The 20091-nt window shown below is 36.8% G+C and overlaps 1 protein-coding gene across 4 annotated transcripts; it reads left to right on the plus strand.

Moving 5' to 3' along the window:
• Positions 1 to 4: 4 nt before the first annotated feature.
• Positions 5 to 20091, plus strand: HnRNP-K (Heterogeneous nuclear ribonucleoprotein K). 4 transcript variants are annotated; one of them, XM_013307555.1, is made up of 11 exons: positions 5 to 172; positions 6824 to 6863; positions 9879 to 9979; positions 10267 to 10323; positions 11147 to 11190; positions 11637 to 11712; positions 11788 to 11898; positions 16932 to 17060; positions 17166 to 17522; positions 17978 to 18147; positions 19671 to 20091. In XM_013307555.1, the coding sequence occupies exons 3-11, from the start codon at positions 9890 to 9892 to the stop codon at positions 19711 to 19713; spliced, it is 1077 nt and encodes a 358-aa protein (XP_013163009.1). In that variant the 5' UTR covers positions 5 to 172; positions 6824 to 6863; positions 9879 to 9889; the 3' UTR covers positions 19714 to 20091. The 4 variants fall into 4 exon arrangements, with proteins under 4 accessions (XP_013163009.1, XP_013163013.1, XP_013163011.1 ...); XM_013307557.1 differs by lacking the exon at positions 5 to 172 and adding an exon at positions 4477 to 4486; XM_013307556.1 differs by lacking the exon at positions 5 to 172 and adding an exon at positions 6647 to 6750.

The following is a 20091-nucleotide window of genomic DNA, read 5'->3' on the forward strand; positions in this document are numbered from 1 at the left end:
TTCTACCACTTGCTACCGTTGCCATTTTCCTCCCATTGCCGCCATTTTTATTATTTTGTGAATGTGAATCATAAATCTATATCTAGTATATATGATATTTATTACCGTAAACTGAAAAAAACAATTTAATAATTGTTTAAACAAAAGAAGCAGGATACTATTAATATTCTTGGTAAGTATTATTTTTAAATTGTACTTTTAAAGCGTTTTACTTTATAAGTTTGTTTTAATTTACGTCAAGGTATTGATTTATTTGAACCGGCTTTGTAGTGCTTATTATGGTTATGTTTCGGGTAAGATTCTACAGTGTCTTATAAAATCATAACTTGTTCACGAAACAAAATATATAACGTTAACATTTTGTTGGTTATGTTGTTCTGTACGTATTACAAAGATACTAAAACATGTTTATGGTTTTTACATTACTATAGGTATATAGTTTTGTTTTAATGTAAAATGTACTAACTTCTACGTTTATATGTGGAACTTTAATAAAATATTTTAATGTATTTACCCTCAAATTAAACAGAACTTGCATTTTAATCTTTCTACTATAATTACAAGTATGTTACAACAACTGAAAATTTAAACAAATGTTATAAAACATTAGTATTCCCTGTGTCATACTTAATTGTCATATAATGTTAATTAGCTATGCGCTTTTACTAGCAAGTGCAAATCTTCTTTTTGTTAGAAATTATCAATTTGTGAAGCTGGTAGCAATTAGTTTCATATATCTTATCTCTGTTATTCTCTATTTATAGCTAATGTAATTTTTAGAAATATTATTTTAATATGTACATAATTTTAAAAAGTTGATTGAGCAAAAATATTGAATTGATTCGATTATTCTTCAAATATGACTTACATAACATTTGTGTTTGTTTTTCTATTAACAGCACCATTATGAATAACTGAATCCACTGACATTAATGACTTTAAAATTTAATAATATGAACTATACTTAAGACATATCTATCATAGTTTGCTAGTAGTATAATTAGCCTAGTTATAATTATAGCAATTATATTGGTATTTAATTTGTATTTAGCTTAGTCAAAGAAAGAAATTATCTGCTCATACCAAGGGGTGACCCTAAATTAGGGATGATTACGCCTCTATCAACCACATTGGTCTAGAGCGAATTGGTCGATTCATACACATCCAAAAATTTGTCTATGGATATGTGCAGGTTTTCTCAAAATGTTTTCCTTCATACCACAAACATGGGATAAATTCACATATGTATTAAAATCAAAATATGCAGTGTTATATGTAGGTGATTGTTAAACGGGATCTCAATGCACTACTGAACACAATGACATATAGTATAAAAAGCTATAGTAGTAATAATTATAGAAATGCATAAACCATTTTATAAATTTTATTTCAATAATCCATCAAACAAAAAACGTTGTCTGTGGGGACAATAAATACTGTCGCGTTATTTATTGGTTCGCGTGCGTTCATCGCACTTATGACTGCTTTTACGGTGTCCGCCATTTAATTTGAGCTTACATGCAATACACACCACATGGCCATTATGTGCGGGCTATTGGAGAAAAAGTGGAGTCTAATTGCCGCCTCATCCCTTTCCCCGTAGGGGGTGGACGGGAGGTCCCAACAGCTCACCGGAATCGAAAGTAGAACGAAATAATTATAGGTGGTGGGTATGTGGGGTGAGCGATGGTGGCCGTTCCCGCGCACCTAGGCCGACCGACAACAAACCGTCGCGGGGCAACTACTCATGACATATGCATGAGAGTGGCTCCGGCTAAGCCGAAGCTTGAATACACAAGGACGGGGAAATTACCAGAGACGAATATATAACATAGACAAGATGTCTCGCCTCCTGCGCCTGCCGTGCGCCGCGGCCCCGCTCAATTACCATCACGAAATGTCCGATGCTTTTCCAGTTGGAACTATTTTTGCCGACTAACCACCACCACGGTCTTCATAAGTCATGAAGACCACCCCACAGTGGTGCATCATTGTAAATTCACTTTAATTCTTTACCTATCACGCAAATCTTGTACCATTATGTTTAGTTACTTGTGTCCCTATGTATCTATATAGCACAGACTATATGAATATTTCTAGTTCTAGTTATATATCCGTAATAAACAATTTACACATTTTATTTTTAAATATGTAGATAATATTTCTTGAAGAACAGCAAATCCTTTTAGTTAATCACATTGAAGCGACGCAAAAACTTCTTATTTGGTAACTTTAAAGAAACAAGATTGCAAAAAATATTGCAACTTTACCGCCAACTGATTTCAATTTAATAAAAAAATAAATTGTTGCAAAAATTATTAACTAACAATAATTTGAATTTCTTGCGTCTTATATCCATTTATCCATATCCCTTAAAACTTGAATAAAGATTTACATGAAATTCAAGAAAATATAAAACGAATGATAAGTACGTGATAGGAATATTATATGATACACAAGTATCATTAGTTCAATGCCCGATACATCGCCGTGAAGAAGTTATGATCGATAGAGCCATCAAATATTCACGCGGCAGCGACTACCAAGGAAACGGAATAGTTAACTGTTGTCAGAAAGGCCACGAGGGGTGAAAATATCCCCCTTTATCCTAATTGCATAACTGCCTCATCAAATGGAAAAACTAATCTGGAAATTGTCTGATATTAATGAGCTGTTGACCTGAAGTATGGCCCAATAAAGGATCGTTTTGTACATGTGTGTTTCTTCTAAGAATCCTTATGAAGCCGATTAGTTTATCTCATTTAATCGCTCTATAAGTATTGTTTATACAAACAGTATAACTCAAAGGCGTCTTCTGTCCTTTATAGAAATCAATTTTTAATTGAATTTATATATCTCTATTACCATGTTTCCTTTTGGGAAACAATACGCAACAACTTTGTACGGATTACTGAGATTTGCGATTCGCAGCGAGAGCTATGCAACAAGAGGCGTCATCATCACATTGCGTTATCCCACTCTATGTGTGGTTGGCGCACCGGGTTTTCGTCCTCTCCATCGGTACTTAGTCTATACAAATATAATCAATGAAAAATTTGAATTTATTTTATATTCACTGAAGAAAAAGCAATATTTCTTAAATAAATACGGAGCTACTTAGACGACGTAATAGCAGGCGCGTATGTTACCGACTGTAGGCTTTACTGCTATAGGCTCACATTCTTTGTGGATAGCAAGCTTTATTCGGCCGAAATATAATCTCATATCGATGTACTTTTATGCTCTTAGATAATTAATTGGTTATAGTTTTCTTTTTATATTTCCGTGATACTTCTAATATCATCTAAAATGTATTTCCAATCCTTTGTGCAATTTATCTGACCGACTATTATGGTTTCCATTATTAATATACATTTTCCTTTATGACCCATAACGGTAAATAGGAAGATATCGTAGACTCTTGTACATTGTATGTTGTATACTTTATTTATCGTAATTAAAGTAGTCATAAGGACTTCTAATTTTCTTTATTGCTTTAATAACTATGGGAGCTTGTTATTTATCATCACGAACATCATTGAATTATTATTTGTTTGTCAGTCTCATATAAATAAATAAATTGCTATTTAAAAAAATATTAGCTCAACAGCACAAGAACAAATGTTATAAGTTTTTTTTAATCAGGTTTCACAATATAATACAATACAATTCACGAAACGAAGTTAAATGTACTAATATTATAAATGTAAATGGTTGGATAGATGGATGTTTGTTTGTGAGAAGGTATCTCCAGATGGTTGGCATGGTTCTCGCTTAAACTCGGCATAGATGTAGAATATAGTATAGAAGAGCACATAGGCTTCTAATTAAGTTATTCCTTTGTTCTGTGCGGAGTCGCTGGTGACAGCTAGCCAGATATATCGAGTCCATAAAATATTTATAATACTGAAAAGTTCTGGAACAGTAAGAATTTTAAACCAACTAGACATCTGTTGTTTCTCTGCCATTTACGCGGAGTCGGGGGCTTGCGTGCCGCGACGGACCTATTGAGACGGCCCACTTGTCTTAATGGACACCACAAGTTTTGGTTTTATAAGGAAACTACTAATTTCTGTGTACACGTAGATAAATAATATTTTTTCTGGTTAAAATGCAGTTATGCGTCTTTTCTGTCAGTGGCAGAAATCATTAAAAAAACAACAAAGAAAGACTTGTAAAATACCTAAATAGTACTCTTGTTGCTATAGTACAAATATCAAATATGCGTGATCTGATATTATAAATTGGTTATTAATTAGGATAAACGGTAAACAACGCTCAGCAAAATGTGATTTATAATTGCAACTGTACTTCTAAATAAATGCACTTCTTGGCACCATATAGTCCAAACAAATCCAATCAGCCTGGTCTTCGTAGTCCAGTCCGGCTGCCGCGTACCGATTCTTTCACACAGATCGCTGAATATTTCAGCAGCTGGCTAGGACAAAATTACAGGCTTCGCTACGTCCTTTGTGTGATATTCTTGGTATGGAAAAGTCGGTCTACAATCAGGTGAGGTTTGATTGCTGTTACAAGCTGCGTTGTTCTCACGTTTCAATACTGCAGCATTTGTCACCTGCACGTTCACACAGCATATATTATGCCGCATATGATTTTCATGAGTGTTTCAAGCGACCTACTTTCCAAGATATTTTTCGACGCCCTCTTGGCCCTATTGTTTTCGGCATCGTACCGCCTTATTGCTTTTGTATTTATATCAATATGCATATTATATTTTTGTTTGTTCTCTTTAGATTTTGTTTTACACATTTTAGAAGTGCTATTTTTAATGCTTAATTAAACAGATTTAATTTCAATGCATTGGAATACACATAGATTGATATTAGAAATGAAAAGAGGTAATTAATATGGCACACACGACATAAGGATAATGTTTTGTTCAATGGCAATGAATAAGTGTAAATTCTTTATATGAAGTACATATAAAACTTGTGGTATTAAAACCTACTGTTTACCCAGGAAATGAGAGGGATGGCAATGTTTTTATACATATATAAATGTTTCATTAAAAACCCACCCTTACAAGAAACTAGACAACATAGTTTTAGTAATAAGGCTAAGTGGGCATTCCGTGTGTCGGTCTCGTCGTAATATTGCCAATTACATTTTGCTCTACTGGGGGACTTTTATGTTATGCAAATTCAACAGCTCTTTTACTTTAAAGGCAATGGTTAAAGTTTTTTATGAACTGTTACTTCAATGAGCAGTAGGAGATACATCGTATTTTTTGAGATAAACGTTCAATAAATATAATGTCGAATCATGTTGCACGTACAGGATGATGGATGGAAGAAAGACCTTTTCGGGTTCTGCAAAATGGACATCTAACATAGACATCTCTAAATTCTGTTACATAACTAAGAGGCAGACATGATGTTTACTGCATTAACTAGTTGGCTATACCAGTTGGATACATGTGTTTTCTTTATAAAAATAAAAGTTTTAATATTGTCCAATTTCATAAAGACAAGAATATTAAAATACTATCTTATAATTTCACTTTATGTTTTTGTTGATGGTCTGTTGCCTCGGTGACGATTGTCTTTGATGTCGCCTCATCGGCGGGCCATTAGCTATTGACTAATAGATGTCCATATAGACCTGTCGGTCAACATGCACATATACATGCTCTTAGTACATAAGTTCGTGTGAGTTAAGCTATAACGATTACGATATTTGAAACCCCGTCCTGATTGACCTGATCGAATTATGTTGAACGTAATTTGGATAATTATGACCTATATTTTTATTGTCCTACATGTATTGTTCGGTTTTGGATTCGGTTAATTTGTAGGAAGAGTTACGTATTTATATTAAGTATGTATATATTAATGTCCTACCAGATTGAGTTTTACAGATATCGTTATTGAAAAGCCATCGTAGAGACTACAGTTTAAGCTAAGCACATTTCAAACCGTGTATTTCAACGTAAATACGGCAATATTGGCAATGTGGCAAGTCTAAACAATTTTGTCCTGTGTAATATATTATACCGATTCAGTTCAAATATTAATTTTGTAAAATTTTGGAAAACCATGGCTTGACCTATAAAATAATGATTACGCATGTCGTGGTCAATGGATACGTTGTCTCTTTTTTACCAAATAGTTAGAGGATAAAATAAAACTATGGGTAATATATGTCTATGGGTAATTTATAGAAATAAAAATGTATGCATTCAGTAACAGCGGCATATTCAAATGAAAGATAAATTCGGTTTTTCAGCAAGTTTTAACGCGTATTAGCAACCTTAAGTATTTACATAAGGTTGCTAAAGTAAATACTTTAGGCGAAATTCGAAACGAGGCAAGGTTTATTTAACCTGGCGCTCATTCCCGGCACTGAAGCGAATACAGAACCTCTCTCAGTGCTTTGAAATCGAAAGCAACAAAGTTTGCCGCTGTGTAAGAGCGGGGGTCGTCGAGAGGTATGTAGGTTGCTCGAGACATGGAACAGGGTGTCGTCTTGCGGTGTGACTCGTTAAGTCGTCGTTTCCGGGGCACAATGAGAGGCAGAGGCAGGGGTGGTATCGACGGGGCGGTAGCGCTGCGCATGTGCGAAGCCGGCGCCCCGGAGTCTCGCGCGCCCTTACTAACGCCCGTGCGGAGCCCGATTGCTGCCAGTCGAAGCGCGCACGCCTCGCGGGCCGGTCACCTGCTCACCTGCCAACCTGCCCACCGGTGCTCTATCATGATACATTACGCGCTGCTCACTTACATTCATCACCATGTACGTGAATGTCCGCTAAATAATTCCAATAGGACAAAACAAGTCGATCTAAACGGCGTATCTCTTGTTCTAGGTGCGATCAGCCCAATTTAGGCGTCCGACTTGAATCATAGGTGAGTACTTTTTGCCCGCTCTTTTTGAATGTTTCCGAATTATTTTGGGGACAGTGTTGGCACCCAAGAAAATTATTAAACCTAAATTAGAAATAACTTTGAATTGACTCTACAATTTATGTATATTTTGGAGGGGGATAATTTTCAAGTTTTGAAAACGACAGATGTGTATTGACGAGCTGGGCTGTGTCGCAACGGTCGCTTCGGTAAGAAACGGTCGCAGGTGAGACAGATGGTAATGACATTTGGCATATAGTAGCACTAGATTTTTTCTTGTTGTTTTTCGAGATGTTCCCGAGGTCCGCCTTCTTTGTGTGCCATGCACCTGCCGGGACATCTGGAATCCAATTTTATGCTCTAATCACATAACATCACATCACATCACAAAGTTATAATTGTATAACTTAAATGAAAATTAAACTAGCTCATAGTACGGTTTTAGTCAGTTGACGTGACTGGCGATTTAATTAGGGCGTATAGTGGCGTGCGCGTGCTTACCCGCGTCATACTGGAGCCAGTTTGGTCATTGTGGCGATAGGTGGTCCTTTGTGTCGGCGCTCCCGACGTCGCGGCTCTGATGGGCGTGCACCTGTGGGAGCCACTGACCTCTTTCACCTGCCACTTACTCAACCACATCTTTTTAAGCCTCTGACATGTTTACAATGTGATAGCCCTATTTCTAGTCTAAGCCGCCTTCTTGGCGGCGCGTTTTTATGCTCACGTATTAATATGGTCGTAAAATTTTCCTTTAGCGCGAATTTGTAGTTTGTATGGTGTATAGGAATAATGTTCCGTAGTAAGAAGTCGTGATTCTTATAAATATTTCATTTTAATAGTTTGATCATGCAATTTTTAAATTTCTTTTAAAAGTTGGTTCTTTTTTAATTTGTCTTAATTTAATATAAACGATTTTAGTCGCCAGTTTCTGTTTTTTTTTTTTCATTTGGAAGAATCCCAATTGATTTTCGTTAAAATGAAACTTTGATATCATAATTACGTATCATTAAAAGAGATTGTCTTTACTATATTTATTGATTTTTTTATATAAAAAGAATTTCTATAAAATAGTTGCATTTAATATAGGAAAAGTGATTGGATTAATTTAATGTATCGTTTACAAAGCTTTTAAGGAAAAGCTATACACGCGCGCTCGTTTTGTGGCTGTTTCGTCATAAACGTTTTCTGTCGTCAAATTGCCCGCCCTATACTGTACGGTAATATGTTGGTTTTTGAAATTGCCAGACTACACATAAATTAGAAAATGAACTTGTAAAAATATAAGCCAAAAAAGAAATAAAGTAAGTTAATCTGTATTTTTATATTAATCTAAAGTTTTTTTTTAACCTAAAATCAAACCGTTAAAATTCTTTATGTTAACTACATTTATTATTAATTTAAAACTTTAATTCTGATTTTGTAATGTAAGGTGTTTTGAAAAGGATGTACCAACTAATACATTTCTAGGAAAAAAAAGACAAATTGGGATAAAACACTCTTGTTGGTCAAATAGTTTTGGGTATCCAAAGACAACAAAGGGACGCAGTTTACGACTCCCCTTTTACGACATACGGCAAGTGTGTTTACACATACTTAAAAGAAAAATGATTTTTTATTATCTATATATAAAACTTATTAATAAACTAAATGACGCCCGCGACTCCTTTCGCAAAGAATTAAATAAAAAGCTGAATTAGTAGCCTAAGTGTTCTTCCAGACTGTATTCTACATCTTTACCAAATATCAGCAAGATCTATACAGCCGTTCTGGAGATACCTTCAATCAAACATTCATCCGTCTATCAAAACATTCGCATCTTATAATATCAGTAAGATGTAACAGAAGAATTATAAAAGTATATATATCGCTGGTTGATTGTAATATTAAATGTATTGGGTCCATATTATGTGTAATGATTACATATTACTTAGGAAAGAATAGCCTAGGCTTAGTTCAAAATTTATTCCTAAATCGGCAAGAAACCACACTGTGATGAATAAGAAAATTTAAGTACTGTCGTACAATTTAATAGTTTTTATTATAAATAATGTCTATATTATACTGTTTCCACCCTAAAAGTTATACGAGCGGTTATATCAATATACATTTAGCAGTACTGCCTGTTTGTAAATGCGCTAAACACGCTAGCCTTTTTTGGCATTTTATAAGAAATACGTTCTGATGTCTGGATGGTCTGACGTAAAGTACAAAAGTATGCGAAGCTTAGTTTTTGGTATTTACGTAAAATTTACATAGTTGCGTATCCCTTGATCGTCGCGATAGAATTTGCAGGACAAAAAGTTGCGAAATCTACATTATTCGGGGCTCTATCTAGGAATTCTCTCTGTTACTTTAATAAGTAGGAAAAGTCACTGAATTCCCGTAAGCTTGAAAAAATTGTGCTTTTTTTTTCAGTATATACCTTTCTAGATAGATATTTACCAGACAAAATTTAATAGGATTTCTCAATGATTAAAAAAAAGGTTATTATTAGAAAAAATCAGTGTGAGTCAACAAAGTTTCCGAGTAGTGAGTATAATGAGGATCGCGCTTTATAATTGTTTGGCGGGTAAACAATGAGGATCGATAGAGGCGCGCCCCGCCGCCGCCGGCAACGCTCCCGCCCACAGCAATACTTGACTTTATTTCTATATTCTATAACTGCATATGTTTGTATTAAATATCATTCTCCAAGCCAAACCAATTAAACTGAAAGGAAAAGACTAATCGTCCTACACGAGGACGGTATAAAAATTTAAATAAAACAAAAGGGGGAAAATAGGTATTTCGAAGGCTACTAGTCTATTCATAGTTCACTACTCTTTGATCGTATGCAATTATACTTAAGATTATAGTTAAATTTAAAATAAAAAGCTACTATAAGTCGATGTCCTTGCCATCTAGATTACTAAAATAAATTATATGGTCTTTAATTGGTCAACAGCTCGATCGTTAACGGCGTAGTGTATGTGGTCCAGAATCCTTTAAGTCCTTTGTTTATGTATACGTTGTATGCAGCACACGGCGATATGAAGCGTGACGCGTACGGTGAAGACGGGCCGGTGCACAAGCGGCAACGGCAGACCGATGATGAAGTCACCTTCCTCATACCTAGCAAGGTAAACTTTTTTTGTATCAGAAAACCCATTAGTTGTCTGTAAAGAAAACTGCAAAAACCCGATGAAATCGATCTTGTGAATCGGAATGTTTATAGAAATTATAAATTGTTATTAAAATGTGCTTCATTTCATTGTTTTGAGTTAATTACTTTCGCTTAATTTAAAAAAAAGCAGGAAAAGTGTAACTGAAAATGTCCCATACAAGTTAAAACGTCGTAGAAATATCTAGGCAGCTTAATGTTATTAGAATTTAAATGAATTTTAGCTAAATATGTGGCAACCGACAGGTGGCGGGGTCTATTATCGGAAAAGGTGGCTCCAACATCTCCAAGTTAAGGAACGAGGTCAGTATAATGTGAATAAGACGACATGAATTGAATTCCCTTATCCGGTTATAAAGAAGATAGTATCGATAGTAAATCAATAAATTCAACGATAAACCTTGATTTTTAATTTTGAATATTTGCTTAATCACGCTTTTATGTACTTACCTTTTTATTTTAATCTAATTACATTCCTTTTTTTTAATGTCTCTAGAGGTGGTATCAATTTGGCATGTACTTAACATTTATTTTATCTAGGGTCTCGAAGTAAGTGTATTCGTATAAGTATTTGAGTGTAACGTGTCTTAATAGAATAACGATTTTCCGCCACAGGTTCAATGCTCCACAAAACTAAATGATTAAAAGTATGGCTCGCTGGTTCCAATGGTTCAAACAGGCAACATTACTTATCCAATATTCTTTATATCCTTGTCATATAACAACTGTTATGTTTTTAAAGTAATGTAAGAAATGCAGAGCGATCGCTGTGTCCTTTGTGGTCACAGCCACGCGCCAGCGGCCACTGCCTAGGTTGTAGACAGAATAACCCCCCGGCAGCCAGTTCCAGGTCTTTAACGCCCCCGAGAAACCTCTGTGGCTATTTATGCGACGTGCCCCGCGCCTCCTTACGTGCCTCTCGCCCATACCCGGATTGCGATTGATTTATAAACTTAACGAAGAAAGCTTCAGTAAAAGATACCGCGGTAGTCGCGATTCGCAATCCGGGCCTAGGGCGTAGGGCACGGAGCGGAGGCGCGTGGCGCGCCGCTACAGCGATTCTCGGTTGCCGGTCCCGCCCCGCCGCCGCCGCCGCCCCGCCGCCCCCCGCCGACCCGCCACGCAGTACAAAGCCTCTATAACAGTCCCCGATTGCCCCGGCCCCGAACGGTAAACCGACAAACTACTCTCAAACTTTGTACCCCAACTTGACACACCTTTATACAACCGTCAACAGTCAGGAGTTTGAGCAACCATCCGGCGTTAGATGCTTCACACGCCCCGTACCTAGCCATCACACAGCGGAGCTGCACGCGAGTTCTCCTCCAGCGACGCTTCCCAGACCTGTGCCGTCTGACCTCACGCGCCGCGACTACTCCGCCACCACTACTTCCGAATCATTTATCGATATGTTATTCTCCTTGTTCAGGAAAACATCTTGACCTTCCTACTGCCGAAGTTGTACTCTCATCACCATCATGCTTTTATCTATATTTCGTAGCCCGGAAACAGACCTCCCTGACCGTTGATATGTTATTTCGTTTATTATAATTATGCTAAGATTTTGACAAACGAAATATAGGGGAATTTTTTGTAATACTGTTTAAATTTTTCAGAGTTCTGTCGATAAGTGCATGTGATATCGACACTATTTTGGAAATCGTGAAAGACATACTGCCGAATTTGGCCGATGTAAGTATTGTTATAAACTCCCCACATAAAGCTTTTTTCCTTTCACTTAATTCTAATATACTGTTAATTTACTAGGGAGCTTTAAAAGGAGGAAACGAGGATCTGGACATCCGTCTCCTAATACATCAGAGCCGAGCGGGTTGCGTCATCGGTAAAGCCGGTGCCAAGATCAAAGAATTACGTGAGGTAAGTTCATAACATGTTACTATTCTAGATAATAATTTTTAGGGACGGTTCCGTTTTCTAGTTATTTCTGAACTTATATTTAACTTGGAAATTTCATTTATTAGCTGAAAAATTCCTGAATAAAACTGAATTTTGTGAACGATTTCAGTCTCTTTGATTTACGATTACGTGTAGCCTATATGTTGTAATATTAATGTTTTGAAAGTGCCACAACAAAAAATATAAAGATTATATTATAAAGGTGATCGTACTTTAAATGAACACATAACATAATACATGTGGGCATATGTATGTCTTAAGCAGTCGGCACGGGGCACAGGTAACGAAAGGTGGTAAGCAGATGGTGTGCCGGGCCGCTAATCATCCGTCGAGCGATGCACTGTTACACTGAATGTTTTTTTCTATATACATAATGTAGCCACGTGTCCGTCGGGGATGAGGGGCAGATGTGAAAGCAGCTGCCATCATCCGCGTCTTATCTACATCGACGGATGTTGCTTAGGAATAACACGATCTAAACAACTCGTATGGAGACTATTGAAGCTTACCAAACCCTCAGTTTGTGTTTCGAATACCGTAGTAGTCGAGAAATCAAAATCTCTTTTATAGTCTTTTTACTTCAGATCAGCTTCTGTAGGAAATGGCACAGATAATTAACGAAGTCGGTAATTATATTGTCGAAATTTCTCCTTTGATATGTCATGTTTATTTCGAGATTTTGCCGATTCTAATAGACACTAGCTAATGGAATATGACTGTCTATGGGTCTTTAATATTGCAAGTTACTAACTTTCCTATCCCATAAACATGTACTTGATATTTTTAGGGTTCCATACTTAGAAAGGAATAATACGGAACCCTTATAGGATCACTTTGTTGTCCATCCGTCTGTTCCTTTTTTCAGAATGCAATTAGATAATGAGATTTTTATAAAATATCACGCATTTTTTTGCGTTGGCTTGAATTCAGAATATGTACGGACAACGTTACAGCTAGTTCCTATGTATTTGATTTATCCGTCTACCATCTCATTTAGTAGAATGTCGCTGCGACGAGTAGTTATGTCTCCTTCAAATTTGGCGCCGTGTCAAATTGTAGATTGTTATAGCGATGAAACAAAGGCTTTAAATCTGTCGGATTTATATTTTTTAAAAAGTTAATGTTAATGTATAGTTTGAAAAATAAAATTGATAGTTGATTTAATGATTTAGTTTTTTTTTGCAAATTGTTTCACGATATGTGTAGAGTTTCATTTCTAGATATAATTTGCGCGTTGATTTGATATAAATTGTATTATAGCATGTTAAAGCAGCTTAAGCCGTATTGTATTAAAACAAAACATTATCGTGGCTTAAGTCCAAAACTCGGGCAATTTGTCATCGAGCTACTTTGCCGAACAAACAGCATTAGACATCCGACTTACAAAGTGCAGGCTCCAGGGCGGATCAATTACCGAAAGCCAGACTACTACGGAAGTTTTTAAGGCGACCGTCTCCCTCGTAAAGTCTGCACGTTTCATTACGTAATCGTATTATCTGCCTATTGTCCTTGAAATTTTAATACAACCATTCTATTGAAGGATAAAATGGTTATCATCAGCGATTTTTAGAAATGTATTTTTAATGGCACGAAAATCAATATTTTTTTCAGTCTTTTTATAGACAGATAGTTAATTAATCTGTTTCTTTTTATTAAAAAAAAGCAATAACGAATGATAGAGTATATAATGAAAAACTAGGGATTGGTCCGAAAATAAAAGTATTTTACGTAATAGGTACCACGGTTATTTCACACTGATTCAATAAATAAACATAAAGCTTTTGCGATATGTCGCTCATTGAGAAGATCCCTTTTGTATCCGATCAGCTGTTCGTTCACGTTCGATGTCTTTGTTCGATTGTTTCCCATCACAAGAATCTTTCTTCGAAAAGAACAATGTCGCTAAATTTACCTGCGAATTGAATATAACAATATATTTTTGTAACAAACTATAAGACGAAATGTATTTTTTGGCTCACTTGGTAAGGCTACAAAAATGTTTTGTATACAAATCGTTTATGAAAAAATCTTAAATGTCCTTAAAATTAAAAAGCTCTTATAGTGTGTTTGAAATATTTGACCTGTTTCTTGTCTTAGTAGTTGATTCTACAAATATTATCGAAGATTGCTATCATTGAGTCGATATTGAGGTACTGTCTCCAATGTAATTAAACTATTAGAATTGAAGCAACTTAATTTGTGGTACGCTCTTTTGCCGTTGTACAAGAGTGCGCGTGCAGAGCTGTGTACTGCCTACCCCGCGCGTGTCGGGCGCGGTGAAGCATTCGTGCGAGCGACGCGTGCGCCAGCTGCGCGGCGCGGCGGGCGGCAGGTGCGCGCGCAGCCGCCGGAAGGCCGCACAAAAACGCGCGCACCTGGGCCCTACCCACTTGCACAATGCCCCGCCATAAGGGCTCCTCTATACAACGTTAAATAGACATTTCGAACATATGCCCCGCGGACTCAAAACTACCTACTACTCGCTCGCTTGCAGGTAACAAGGTCCCAGCCGATCTGTTGTTTGCTCCACTTTTTGTCCAGCTTCCATCTAAGCTTTTGTTTATATGGGAAAAATGTTTTGTTCAGTTCCTTGCACTTTGGATTTGAGTTGCGAGACCAAAGTTTACAATCAAAGAAATACCTCTCTGCTGGTACGGTTCTGTCATGTACCGTGTGACAATTTTAAAGGCACTATTCTTGTTTTACCTATCACAAGCAAATGCTCCTCGAGGTCATATCCCTACTAAGAAGTCTCTCTCTTCGAGCCCAGAGCTCGCTAGTATGCAAAGTTTCAAAATTACATTAGCAACCAACAAAGGAATTTAAACTTGACCGGGCAATTACGCAACAAGTTTAGTTATTTAGTCCTTGAGTGCCTAACTGTTTCAAGGCTTCTTGTGTAGTTATGAAATGTGTATAGAACAATTGTTGTTGGTGCTTTGTGTCGTAAAGGGTGGTAACACGTGTTGGTGGGGTTTCGGACGGAAGCGCGGCGCCGGGCTCCGGCTCCGGTTACTGGGAGACCACGTGACGGGAGGGGACTTTTTTATGGACCTCCTTCCACATCCTCTCAACTGTTGAGCAAAAAAAAATCTACGGAAATGCACAAAGATTTGGATTAAAAAAGAAAGATTTTAAACTAAACGTGCGCTTAAACACTGAAAGAATAGCATTTACATTTTGGGCATGACAATATTTTAGAGTTAAGATAAAACAATATTACAGATTTTTTCAAGTGATTTAATTTGTATTGTAACATATTTTTCAATTTGTACTTACACTTTAAAATCCGATTTTTTAATTGAAAGTGTTGGTTCAATTGTAATGAAATTTTCGATTTATTAAAAAAAAATTTAAACATACATATCAAATTTATTTAAATATAGATTGGGTAGGTGGCATATATGTCGGTCTAAATGACCGTAGGGGACAGAGGACTGTCGTCGCACTGACACCGGCAATTACAGCAGCACGCGAGCCGCTTCCGTTTCCGATCGACGCCGATGCCGGCCGTTCTATGGCTTCACATGACACTACTCAGCACTACTTTTATATCGACAATATGTCCTAAAACCTCACGTACACAATACATAAACATCCGGTACATAATTTAAGGATAATTCCAAATTTTTCGGTGATTTCATAAATATCATGAATGATTCATCTGACGTATATATTATAATAAACAAAATTTCTAGCGTTATGACATCTGCCTCTGTGCTGATTAAAACCTATTGAATAAGACATTCCGAAAACATTCGCTCCAAGCTTTCGCATCAGCTGTTTGTTGCATTAGATATTTAAACCGTAGTGAAAAACCGCTACGTTCGAAAGTCTTTGTTGGCGTAGGCGTGCTGCCTTACAAGTGTGGGGGTGGGGGTTATCACAGGTGTTCACTATGACATCGTACCCTCACCTCATTCCGTCTCCGGCCACCTTCAGGGTCGAACGTGCTTTCCCTTCAGTGGAGTGTTTCGTGAAATACATCGCGAGTTAATCCGTGATATTACCGTGATGGTTTTAAATCATCGAATAAATTTAATTTATTTCTTGAAGATTAGTTATTATAAGTGAGTGTTGAACTTCTTTTGAGTTTTAAAATCACTTTTTAGTGTTCGTATGAGGTTTTTAAAAAGCCTTCGCTAGTAATGCCAGTTAAACCGTATATCTATTGAATAGAAAAAGATCCTTTATCATCTAACTTTCAATTTTTGTTTTTTAAAAGAAGACTTAACAATATTTTAAAAGTATACAAAGTATATTCAGTTAGTGATAATTTTAATTTTTATACTTCGAATCATTCTTGAAGAAAATTTGTTTAGTATAGTATTGTTTGGAGTGTTTGTGCATGCCGTATGTCGGTCGGGCCACGTGCTTCGGTCGATGGATCAACGCTTGCGCTCTTCAAACAACGACGTCACGACTTGCTCCTTATAACCTTTTAATTAATTATTATAACCTGCCAGTAGCACAATTAATAATATTCTTACCGGCCAGTACTTTTTACTTTTAATTAGTAGCAACTTTTTTCTCAACTCGTATTAGTCGCAAACGGAGTCGATGACCTCGGTGGCCTAATTTATTTGACGTTACCCAATAACGGTAATAGATTGTCCGCAAATTTCCAACTAACCCTTGATAGCTTTTACGTCTGACATCGTAATATATTATTAGATGGCTTTTGGAGACATTAATATTAAATGGATTGAATTTCAGATGTCTGATTTAAAAGCTTTGGTAATAGTTTTTTGTTTTTGTTAATAGTATTTGATTTGAATTACGCAGTTGTATTTTTATCATTAGTAGTAATAAATATTTTTGAGCCTTTAAATTTTAACTTCGTAGAAGATACAAAAAGCGACAAATCATCAATATTTAAAGTTGGGCCGCTGCCTTCTATGTAAAAACTTATACGTTTCAAATTTATTTTTTAGTATACTTTATAATATAACATTTTCATTTTTCGGTTATTTTGTATACTTGTGTAATTGCAGAAAACGGGAGCCAGACTGAAGATATTCTCTAGCACTGCGCCGCAGAGCACGGAGCGCGTAGTGCAGCTGGTGGGCAGCAAGGAGGCCGTCGCCGCCGGAGTGCGCGAGGTCCTCGATCTCATACGACAGGCACGTACATACTGCTCAGTTCTCTCTCTTCTTCAATTATTTCGGTGTCGATATTAAACGAGGTAGAAAGATGTTAAAAAGTTAAGTTTGAACATAAAATTTCAGGTGCCAATAAAGGGCGCGATACAGAACTACGACCCGCACAACTACGACGACTACTACGCGGACGAGTACGGCGGCTTCGGGGGCGGAGCGGGCGCGGCGGGGCGCGGCGGACGCGGTGCACCCCCCCGCTCGCCCCGCAGTGCGCCGCCGCGCGCCCCGCGCCCGCCCGCGCCGCGCGCCGCGCCGCCCGGCCCCCGAGGTGCGTTCAACGATTACGGCGGACCCCCGCGCGGCTTCGGCGGACCCCCCCGCGCCAACTTCCCCGGACCCACTTTCCCCGGCGGCAACTTCGGCGGCGGCTTCAACAGGAACTCCGGCGGCCAGGAGACGAGCACGCAAGTTACCATACCCAAAGATGTGAGTGTCCCTCATCAGCCTCGCTCTGCGCCCGGCGTCATGGGGCTGTGGCGGCGACCTGCGACCTCCCGTTGCGGATAACCGCACAGGACCCGCACACTACCTCTGACACCCACATATCATTGTCAATTCTTTTGTGGAAGACTTTAATCCAAACTTATTACCATGCACTAAAATCATAACTAAAAGTAGGAATAAACCTCCTTAAAAATTAAGATTCAACATAAGACATCACCTTGTCAAAAAGAATTAAATTAACACCTGCACAAGGCAATCAATATTAGTATTCTCTCAGTCCGCACTCACGAGCACCGTCCTACCCCCCCGCCCCGCACACAGCATGCCACTCCCCTTGCAGGAGGCGGGGCGGTGTTCAACGACTTCGGTGAGTGTCACATAACAATAGCAACATGTATAAGAATAACATTATAAGAGTATGTCTGTATGGTGTGCAGTTGGCCGGCGCGATTATCGGGAAAGCCGGGTCCCGTATCCGGAAGATTCGCGCGGAGAGCGGCGCCGGCATTGAGATCGCGGAGCCGCTGCCGGGCTCCAGCGACCGCATCATCACCATCACCGGCACGCCGCAGCGCATACAGATGGCGCAGTACCTCCTGCAGCAGAGGTCAGACCTCGCGCACACACACACACACACGCACACAAACACATGTTATAATAACCAAATTTAATCTCAAATGTTTTTATTTTAAATAAGTAATAATTATGTCCATAAACAAATTCTTTAGTATTTGTTAGTATTCAGGCCCTTTTGAATGTTAAATATTGTGAAAAGCGTATAGTGAAATATGTATATGCTTTTTGTATGTTTAAGCTATTTGCATGTGATGCATGATATGTGTATGTCTTAGTATAAATGTTGTAGCTCCTAAAATCTCTAACACATGTCCAGTGCTTTTGTATTAGACAGAATCCAAACTATATCTGCTGATCATTATATCATTCAAGAAATTTCTTTTTGACTAATTTTTTCAATTGAAAACGCCAATTACATCTATAATGTATGATGGCATGGATGATTTTAGAATTATTACAAATTGTATTTAAATAACCCTTTATTTAAAAAAACTATATTGTATTGCAAAATGTTAAGGCTATAGTGTAAATTAAAGGGACAAAGGTATAAACTAAAAAAAGGTTTATTGTTATCTCTGTCTCACATTAAGATTGGGCTATTCCAAAAACTATTTCCTAAATGTCGTTGAATTTAGAGCCATAAATATGCCATAAACAATTTATTTCTATTAATTATATTTCTCTTAACAATGTGAATAAAATATCTGATGTGCCATCATACATGTAAATGTTCAAATATTCAGAGGTAATGTTATCATAACTAACACGTTATTTTGGCAATAGAATGTTCCAAGAGTTCCCCGACTTGGCTCCAAACCGCACTAAAATTAATAGAGTTAATTGATGAGTTGTATCAAATGGAACCAACGCTCAGGTAAAACTGCACACAACTTTGTTGCTAGATGTTTGTTGGGTAGATTATATGAAGAATTTATAATAGTATAAGTATATAGATATGGAACATATTTAATTGGGAACTTTAACTAATCTTAACAGTGTATTCAGTATTATTCCAACTTAAGTCCTTAAGTTTGTAACAAAGGAGTAAGAAAACTATATAAATTCCGAAATGCTTAAAGAAATTGCCGTTTTCATTGATTTTATTTTTTATCTTACAATTACTACAATATTTCCTAATAAACATAAAGAATTGTGTAAAATTACATTTTTGCTAATTTTAGGTCTTAAATTGGAAGTATAGTTTATTTATTGCCAAATAATTAAATTATATTGTTTTGTTATAAATGTGTGCATCATTTGTGTATTAACAATTTACATGGTGAATAACAAATGTTTTAGGTGTGTTGCTTGAGCGGCGAGCGACGTCGGCGGCCGAGCGTTGTATGGAAGACTAGTGATTTTGTTGTTTGTATAAATTAACAAGGAATCACTAATCTCCCTACAAAGCGACGGTACTCACTACGGCCACAGTTGCGCTACATCTGTTATAATTATTTCTTGTGTTAACTCGTGTTGTTTTTATTTTTGTTTTATTAAGAAAATCGTTTTCTTATGATTTATGGTTTCTAACCTTTAATTTGTTTTCTATTACAGTGTTCATGAGAGCAACCCGAATCTCGGTCGAGGCAACTTCTAATATTCCAAGACTATAACAAATTAAAACAATTCATAAAATAATTCAACTGATTTAATTTACAATTGTAAAATAATGAAATCGTGTGAAATGCGGTCGTTTATTCTCTGCGGGTGAAACAGAGTTGAGGCTCATTTACAATATATTTTGTTTGTCTGTTTGTTACAAACTAATTATTTTTAATATGATTTCTAAGGCATTAAGAAACGTCTAAGATTAATATTTTTGAATTCATTCGTAAGAAAGAAGCATTTATAATGATTATAAAAATAATTATAGAAGTTAATTTTAAGATCGTGTCAGTGGTAAATGGTTTTTGTTACATCGATCTATGTTAAGTAATAGAAAATAGAATTTAAAATAAATAGTTTATTTTATGAT

This window comes from Papilio xuthus, unplaced genomic scaffold (assembly GCF_000836235.2).
Source record: "Papilio xuthus unplaced genomic scaffold, Pxut_1.1 DF828142.1, whole genome shotgun sequence".
Lineage (NCBI taxonomy): Eukaryota > Metazoa > Arthropoda > Insecta > Lepidoptera > Papilionidae > Papilio > Papilio xuthus.